At 34.4% G+C, this 10,158-nt stretch overlaps 1 protein-coding gene across 1 annotated transcript; it reads right to left on the bottom strand.

Moving 5' to 3' along the window:
• Window positions 1–4,074: 4,074 nt before the first annotated feature.
• LOC132752739 (macrophage mannose receptor 1-like) lies at window positions 4,075–8,753 on the bottom strand (the record flags this gene model as incomplete). The annotated part of the gene is given in 5 exon segments (XM_060743105.1): window positions 4,075–4,319; window positions 4,603–4,704; window positions 6,410–6,631; window positions 8,020–8,113; window positions 8,659–8,753. Coding segments are annotated over 4 exon segments (447 nt in total). The 3' UTR covers window positions 4,075–4,239.
• Window positions 8,754–10,158: the final 1,405 nt, after the last annotated feature.

Raw genomic sequence — 10,158 nt, forward strand, 5'->3', positions numbered from 1 at the left:
GATGCGTTCATTGAATGCTGCCATTCCTTGCTGATCATGTTATTCATTTTTATTATAAAACATACGATCAGTTAAATTTGTCTTGTTACTAAGATCTTACGTATTTCACCCTTCACCCGTGACAGCCAGTGAAACTTCGTGAAAATTAGGGACCAAAGGTTTACTTACTAAATGAGGCATGGTGATCTTTCTTTATTTTTTGTCTTTTCATCTTGAATTTGTTAAAGACTAAAGAAAAATATATAAGACATTGGACTAAAAAGCTTTCAGCACCATTTCAATTTAGAAATTACGTAGGTAGGAAGATTAAAGAATCAAGAAAAAAGACTTCTTTTCTTCTAAGTGAATTATTTATTTCTATCCATTTTCCTGAAACATTAAATATAACATTTTTTCATATTTAGATAGCTTTGCTGGTTTCTTATCATAACATATTATCATTTCACATATTTTTTCAGTGTAATTATTTAACAATTTACTTACTAAAATATCAACAATGAAAGGCGGCGCCTAATGAACACAACCCCCACACGACCCAGCAACAAGAACCAGCAGCAAGGAGCCCAGGCGGACCCTAAACCAAAACTGGACAGGGCACAAGACAGATCACGGAAAGGTAATCACTAAAATGATAAATAATTTGTGACTGATAAGGAATACACCTTCTGCAGAGCAATTCTCTGTATGAGAAAGTATGTTGGTTATTTTTAAAATTCTAGAGATTTATTGTGAAGTCTTTCTTTCGGAAAGTAACTGTTTTGTAAGAAAATATGAAAAATAAGATCAGCAAGGAATGGCGGCATTCAGTGACCACAGCCCCAACACAGGACCACCGGAAAGGACACCAAACAGAGTTATTGCTTTAGAAGGTTATTTAAGAAGATTATTGCTTTGCAGAAGAACGCTTTGCAGAGGTTGCACTGTATCACAATTTAATTTTTACCAAAAACTAAAATATAAAATAGGAGTCTATGGCCTTGATTTTTGCAAATGAAATGTTTATTAATTCGTTACTAAATATCATTTTTGAAATTCTTGTTGATTTCTAAAATACCTACTGGTTGATTAAAAGAAATGCAGTATTTCTTTCTATAAATAATATTTTCTATGCACATGATCAAATCACAATAAATATTCATTTTTGATGAAAAATAAGAAATGATTTTGATCTTTTTTAACATTGTCGCCGCTTCGGATGGCGGCATACAATTAACAAGATTTGCCCATTTATTCCCGTATACCACCTACCCTCCGCCAACCAGAATATAAAATAAAATACATAAGAGCACCTACGGGGCACGAAATCCGCTGCACATAGAATTGAAATACTATCTTCATGAACGAAGCTCGAAACCAGTGTGTAAGCGATATTCGGAATATTTCTCTTAATAGAAGAAACTTTAGTTCTATTTTTCAGAAAGAAGTCTATTTTACGAAAATAAATATTTTTATTGTCCGGCTGAACGGTGATTTCTAGCATATTTGGAAAAGCTAATACTTGAATTAGCTTTCATTCTAAGGCGATTACTGACTTTGCTAACCGAAACTATCGGATTAAAATAATCTGTGCAGAAAGTTTACAAATGACTGATGGTTCTTATCTGGTGCCCTCTAGTACCTAAAAATGCATCGAGGGACCCTGAAGTCTTAATCAACCAGTAAGGCTTCTCTGCTGTGCATCCGTCGAATGTTCTTCTACCGTTCATAGAGACCTAAAGAGGCCAACAACCAAAAGTGTACTGGCATCGGCATTTTAAACTTTATTTCGGAATACCTTGTACAACTGATCAGAGAATTGTCATTGTATCTTCAAAAAATACGAAACGGCCTCACCCAGTGTTGTTGTATTTATCTGTTTCTTCGCGTCACTGTTTTCAATGCTTTTTGTTATAAGGATGGAATATATCACTTAAATCCACTACTAAGGGACATGAAAAATTAAACAGTTGAATCTTTCACACAAAAACAGCAATGACAACAACAAAATCTCAATGTTGCTATATTTATCTGTTTCTTCGGTTCACTGATTCAAACGCTTTTTGTGTTATGAATTTAATATATCACTTAAACCCGGTGCTTTAGGGCATGGAAGATGTTGTAAATATCATTATTTCTCATAAATTTATTTCTAATAAATTGACCCATTTCATTAAAATCGGATCTGCAATTTTTATCTGTAGTCCGCACTTTTAAGTGTTAAAAATTGAGTACCCCGCAAGCCGGTGCTTGGGGGCGTGAGGGATGTTGCACTTTTTCAGTTTCCCTCATGTACAGACTCAATCAAACCGAGTCTGCTACTTTAATGTAACTTTGTTGTGTTTAATACTTCCGATGGATCACTTTTCTCCAGATATTGAATCTTTTATTGCTCTCGAGGAATTCGTCTTTCTAGAATATTTCTTTAATGATGGAAGAACTGGTTGATTTTCACATTTTGTTTTCGTTATTATGTAAAATCATATTATTTTGATCTGTGTTTTAAACTAAATAAATCGTTGCTCAATGGCATTTCTTTGACCCTCTATACGGTAAAATATCCCGCATTAAAACTCCTTAATTAATCGTATAGAGAAAAACACTGGGTGCTGTTACAATCGCAATATTTCGGCTCTTTTACAAGGACCGACAATCTGATAATAAACTGAAAAGGCTTGAGTAGGTGCAAAATGGGGGGGGGGGGACTATTTCTAATTCAAAACAAAACTAGATTGGTTTTTTCCCACTTTTATTCGAAAAAAGAAATGTCAAGAGAAATGAGTGCCATGCCATGCATGGTTTTGAAGAAAAGCATATTTTTCACAACATCTATTCTGATATAACATGACAAATACCTAATACTAATAATGTCTGATAAATTGTCTGTATTGTTGTGTTTGAAGGGGGTTGTAAGTGGTGATGGCGGAGATGATGATGATGATGATGATGATGATGATGATGATGATGATAATGATGATGATGATGATGAAGTAGTCATATTTTAATGATAAAGCAATTATAATCGGATGGTGATATAAACAAAACTTAATGAATGATATTATCTCTAAAATAATAAAAAACAGTAGAAGACAACTGCTCCACTTGAATAAAGATCACAAAAGAAACAAAATAGTAATAACAAAAACATATAAAAAAATAAAAATGGGAAAAACCTTACACTCAGATTCATAAACAACTTTAAATCTAAACTGCATCTTAACTTTATCGAATAAAACAGGTAACATTTGTTTAAAAGACTATTTCATATACATATATAGTTTTAACAAAGACTAAAGCTTTATTTGATGTAAAGTTTTTATCTAAAACTTTTATTATATATATAAAACTGTGGTAGTTAAAATGCCCCCAAACTTCAAACTGGGTATATACTATGCTTTTTTGACGTCAAAACAAAACCATCACACATTCCCAGCATTACATGTATATGGCCAGATGAAAGGTTAACCCCGCCTCCTTCTCCCACTATCCTCCTATTTGTCGGGGTCCGTTTCACTAGTGCAATCAAAATCATCACATTTTACTTGTTATATCCGAGTAATGTTTTATCCTCGTTTTTGATCTCGTAGGATCTCCTGAACCATCCAGTCTTAAGAATTAAAGTTTAAAGTTTTGAAACTACTTAGAAATATATGGTAGGTAAAGCCCACAAAAACACACAAAAACACATATGTACAGATTTTTTTCGACATAATCAATGAAGCATTATTCACGTATATACATTCCTCGAAAAGCAGATTTTTGAATTGCAGGTTAATCAAAACAAGTTTTTATGCCACTCAGCATTAGTCATTAATAGTAAATTGTCTTCGAATAAAACATAACCTTTTCGTGTTTGGACTGATTCAAGTTTCACTTATTAATAAATTGAATTTATTGTGGGAGGTCCAATGTTTTAACCAGTATAAATCTAGATCAATAGAAAATATGAAATGCATTTTATCGTTTACATGCAGCTGTCAATTTTTAAATTATTACAACGTCAAAATTCTAAATCGTATTTATTCATATACAACAAAATAAAGAAAACATTTCATGCACGTTTAAGAAACATCATGTACTTTGTTAGCGCAATGCCTTATTCTTATAGATCCGCTTATTTTAGTTTTTTAGTTATTAATACTTATGATATTTCAGAAGTCATATTCATGACGCAGATAAATGAAATATCAGGCGCCATAAATATGAGGCAGGTAAATGATACTTGAGATGTCATGATAAAGTGATTTCAAAAATGTCATTCAGTTAAAACATAATTAGGAAACTGAAATGCAAAACCATCACTGCAATGACAGCCGTCAACTTGATAACACATCTGTCACCCTCTGAAACAAAATTGAATTGTTTTGTTAGACGAAAAAGTTAAATCACAACATTTATCTAAAAAATATAAAGTAATATTTATTAATAAAACAGTTTTAAAAAACAAACTTTTATCAATTTTTTGAGTTAAAAAAACAACAACAAAAAACAAGTCATAGAAGCGTGTTAATAAGAGGTAAATGTTATCATTAGTTTCTTTGCCAATAAAAGAATAAGATATGAGGTCGGCTCCTTTTGTAAATTTTATATATCTGAAAAATCTATTTATAGAACATTTAACTATACCCGATATTGCCATAGTTGACGTCTCCATCTTGAACATAGTAACAGAACTTGTTGTGATCACTTCCTGTTGTTCTGTAGTTATTGACTCCGTAATCTGAACATCTACAATATTACAAGAATAAATACCGTATTAATATAATATAAAGAACAAATATCATGAGAAATATGTAATACATTAACAAATATAGTAAAAGTTATATAATAAATACGGAATAGTATCTTGTAGCAGTTTTCTGAGGCCATATATTTTGATACGAGCAGCGTTGGAAAGTTGATATCTCGCAAAACCGGACGTCGAGGGGGATATCCACTTTTCTACTGTGCGAGAAGCAAAATATATGGCCTAAGAAAGCTGCTACAGCATTATATTCTGTATTTACACGAATATGCTTGTAAGAGATATATGACCTAGATTACATCATAGGAAGCAGAAACATAGCGACACGCCCCAGATAGGTCTAATACATTGTCATCAATCAAATTATATTAATAGGTAAAAATTGTATGCATGTATATATAGGTATTCATGCTGCAGTCATGTTGAAACTTTGAATATACTATGTTACATATGATAGAATATCCTACTTTTGTCACTAAAATTCTACTCTATTACCAACGAAACTCTACTCTGTTACTAACACAGTACTCTCCATTCCCAATCGGAACTCCTCGACTATTTTTTGTAATAACCTCTGACTTAAAAGAGGTCGAACATGTGGTTTTAGATGTAAGTCTTTGATAATGCAAAACGAATGTCTATATTTGACACCAAAAGGAAAATAAAGTCTGTTTCGGTAATTCATGATTGCAAATATGTCTGACAACCCATTTTAATTTAAAAATAACCGCTGATGTACTATTATATAAACAAATTCCTCTAACAGGTTTGCATTTTACACTTTCGGTTTCTACATCGGCTATTTCCAAAAAGTTTACAAATATAGATTGATGTGAACAAAGGAAATGGACGTCAATAACCACTGCAGAACTACTATTACATACTTCAGCGACGGGCTTCCTTATAGATCTGAATAATGTTTCAGTTTGTTATATTAAACCAAGGCATATAATATGCAATGGTTATAACAAACAAACAAACAGAAAAATATAAGTAAAAAATCACTAATATCACAATAAAAGAATACAATTATAACTAGCTAAATAAAAAATAAACAAGAAAAGGAGTTCATATTGTTCATTTCAAGTACTGAATTCAATACAACATGTATTTAACATTGTAACAAATGGCAACGAAGAATTAGAAGTATTAATTATATAATTTTTAACATAATGTTTTTACAAAATAAAGATAATTTTAGTAGAATCTTTTTATCTATAATTATTCATTAATCTGTCAAGTTTTAAAATATTGGGATGAATATAAATACTGGGAAGAAGAGATTTACGTCTTATGCCATTAAAGTACGAACATTCAAATAAGTGGTGAAATTCATCACCAATAGCTGTATACGACCGCCATACAGTACAAATGTCGCCACTGTGACTAGATAAAATAGTACGGTCGTCTACAGATGCATGAATGATAATTATAAGATTGCTTATACCTAATCAAGTATAGTAGTGTTGATTAACTTTGATGGTTGTGAATTTTAGTCCTTGGCCTGCTGGTACCGATGTTATATAAGCTTTTGTCCCCAGTACAGAGTCAGATCTACCTGAACGTCCATCCTGACAGGACTCTAAACTGCTGATTAACGTGATCACCAAAATATATATTGGCCAGATACAAAGCCGGGAACTGGACAAACCAGTACTAGAAATTCAACAGATTAGCGGTTAAGCTTACCGGTAGCATCTATCTCGCAAATGTAATTATAACTCCTGTCACAATTGTCATCTCTCCATTTATATTCGTCTCTAGCATTGAACAAACTAACGCAGTGTTCACTGTTAAATAAGTTATCGGGCTCTTTTTGGTACCAGTCAGTAAAGGATGGGCTCTTCCCCGACATGTGCCAAACAAATTGACCCTCATTATCACGGTCGTTTAATCCCAACCAAAATATATCTGAAAATGATTTAAAAGCTTTTAAAACAAAACAACACAAAAAATATAATAAAAAAAAAAAGAAAAAAAGAGGAAAAATCCTAAATACTTTTTTTACTTAGTGAACCATTGCCAAGAGCATAATTAACATTCTATATCTGGGTCACCAATCTTTACATTTAAATCATTTCAAGTGTCTCACAACGTACATCCAGTTACACAGGATATAAATTTGCATAAGTAACTCTGAATCTGTGCAAAACTTTGACTGAAAGTTTCGGTTCGGTTTCCGAACTAGGTTCCTTTTTACCATCATACCATCACGTTTTCACAAAGGTATCTTTGTTTTTTTAATCTGACATTAGACCAATATCAGGACATTTTTGTTCATATGTCGGCAGTCAGCCAACCTAACCGGCTTTTCTGAATAACTAGCCAGTAATTTCGGCGGTCAGCCAACCTAACCGGCTTTTCTGAATAACTAGCCAGTAATTTCGGCGGTCAGCCAACCTAACCGGCTTTTCTGAGTAACTAGCCAGTAATTTCGGCGGTAGCCAACCTAACCGGCTTTTTTTCTGAATAACTAGCCAGTAATTTCGGCGGTCAGCCAACCTAACAGGCTTTTCTGAATAACTAGCCAGTAATTTCGGCGGTCAGCCAACCTAACCGGCTTTTCTGAATAACTAGCCAGTAATTTCGGCGGTCAGCCAACCTAACCGGCTTCCTGAATAACTAGCCAGTAATTTCGGCGGTCAGCCAACCTAACCGGCTTTTCTGAATAACTAGCCAGTAATTTCGGCGGTCAGCCAACCTAACCGGCTTTTTCTGAAAAACTAGCCAGTAATTTCGGCGGTCAGCCAACCTAACCGGCTTTTCTGAAAAACTAGCCAGTAATTTCGGCGGTCAGCCAACCTAACCGGCTTTTCTGAATAACTAGCCAGTAATTTCGGCGGTCAGCCAACCTAACCGGCTTTTCTGAATAACTAGCCAGTAATTTCGGCGGTCAGCCAACCTAACAGGCTTTTCTGAATAACTAGCCAGTAATTTCGGCGGTCAGCCAACCTAACGCGGCTTTCTGAAAAACTAGCCAGTAATTTCGGCGGTCAGCCAACCTAACCGGCTTTTTTCTGAAAAAACTAGCCAGTAATTTTGCGGTCAGCCAACCTAACCGGCTTTTCTGAATAACTAGCCAGTAATTTCGGCGGTCAGCCAACCTAACCGGCTTTTCTGAATAACTAGCCAGTAATTTCGGCGGTCAGCCAACCTAACCGGCTTTTCTGAATAACTAGCCAGTAATTTCGGCGGTCAGCCAACCTAATAGGAAATGACGATGTATGTACATTATCGCCTTCCCTGGTTACAACTATGTTAATTTGCCGTATAAAATCAGACAATTATGTAGATCTTACCTTTTTCACCTCTTATAAACACATTTAGCAAGAAGAAATACATAGACCTGTCTAAAAGTTCAATCTGTTTCGCCCCGAATCTTGCACAGTTGTCCTGAAAAAAAAAGGAATTATATTGGAAATGAAACGACTTGAATTTTGCTGTTTTCCGTTTCCGGTTTCTTTTTTATCAGTCGAATTTTTATATACTTATAAATTTATATACTTTGCAAATAATTTAAGAAATTTAAAGGACGATTACAATATTGGCTATATGCACCTTTCAGGTGTTTAATGCTTAATAAATGTTTAATGCTTAATAAATGTTGTTGTTATATAAGTATACTTACCAATTCATTTATCCTTTTTTTGGCATTTCAATTAACACAACGGATTACTCAATCTCATATACTCAATTATGACCACTGAATTTATGTGCATATATGTCACAAGCGGCACCTAAGACCGCTAACCTCCCGTAACCTTTGTGATGGCTTCCTCACACTTAATAGTTCTAAGTCCTTGGCATAATTCGAACCAACTACGGTTGAAGGCAAATGGTTCGAAACCAAAAAAAAATCAGCAATGGAGGATTAAAAATATAAATAAAGGATAAAAAAAACAAGCGCTTTTTCAGCTCTTAATTAGTTTTGAACTTACGTTTGCCTCTTGCCATGTCGCTCTGCTCCCGCCTACTGAGTAACAAATATTCCCATCTGCTGATCTCCAAAACCCACGTGGACATCCAGACGACACTGTGTTGTATCAAATTCGAGCAAAACATAATATGGCGACTTTTTTCTTAAATGTTGTAATTTTGCTCCACATGTTGACATACGAAAAATACGGAAACACGACAAAGTGAAAACACTTCGCCATACTTTCATTTCGCGGGGCGCCAGGCAAAACGCGATCTTACGATCAATGATCTATATATGATCATAGGCGAGTAACGAAACAACTGTCATATGATTGCGTTTTCCCATCCCGCGGTATACTTTTCCACTTTTTCGTGTTTTTCCCTGATGCCCCGCTGAGCAAAAGTATGAAAAGCGATCACTTTGTCGTATTTTCGTGTTTTTGTTTTGCACCGCACGGAGCAAAATGCAGCATGGGACAAATCAGCCACCATAAAGAACAACATTAATATAAAAATGCATTTTTAATGTACATGTATTTAAATTAAGTGGTGAATATCCCTGTTGGATTCCTTATTAATCATAAGTTATGCCTTGTTAGTTATTGCAACAACATGCATACAACATATAAAGATCCATGAGTTTTTACCAGAGGATGTCGAATAAATTCAACAAATTTTAAAGTGGGGTAGATAATTTACTGCACTTCCAAAGGATGCCAGGAGTCAAACTTGTGCGTGATATTCTTTTAAAACCTAAGTTGGTATCCAAATCCACATACTTAGCTTAGCCAAAACCTTGGTTCCAGATGGGGAAGTTCATACCCCCTTTCCCCATCTGGAACCGCGCGTGTTAAAAGCTTATGATAGAAAATAAATAAAAATTTTAAAATAACAAGCGGACGTACTAGTATCATGCTCAGCACAGATGCCACATTGCACACTAATATAAAATGTATTGAACTCATTGAATAAGGTTTTAAGCTCCTTGACAGGGCCCGCACACTATTATTTTGTTCGCGTACACTCATTTAATAGCATCGTTATCAGACAGAATTCAATATTACATCTGATGAGAGCCATTTTACAGGCTTTGTACTTGTTCTTTTTTTTGTCCTAATAAATTCACTTTTTGCATTTCTGAACATTGAAAAGACAAAAAACGGCCTTCTTACGTATGATAAAATATACAATGCAATGATGCAGTTTATTCTAACTTGCCTTCAACCGGGAGAGCGTTGGATATGCAACAAGTATTTTAGCCTCTGTTATGGCGCAAAAATGGCCGAGGATACGTTCATTTCTTAGCGCGGGCCTTAACCAGGGCATTTGAAATTTGTCGAAAAGTATGTTAGGGTGACTGCTGCATGATAAGAATACTTTACATACCTGTTGGACAGAAGTCTATACCGCAATCTTCGAGTCTGACCTTTTCTACATTTAATAAAAAGACAGAAATACAATAGCAAGTCATTCGCAGTTATTTGATGGGCTTCGCTTCACAAACTTTACATAGCCATACA

The sequence above is a fragment of the Ruditapes philippinarum genome, unplaced genomic scaffold, assembly GCF_026571515.1.
Source record: "Ruditapes philippinarum isolate M1 unplaced genomic scaffold, ASM2657151v2 ctg2550_1_1_1_1, whole genome shotgun sequence".
NCBI classification, from domain to species: domain Eukaryota; kingdom Metazoa; phylum Mollusca; class Bivalvia; order Venerida; family Veneridae; genus Ruditapes; species Ruditapes philippinarum.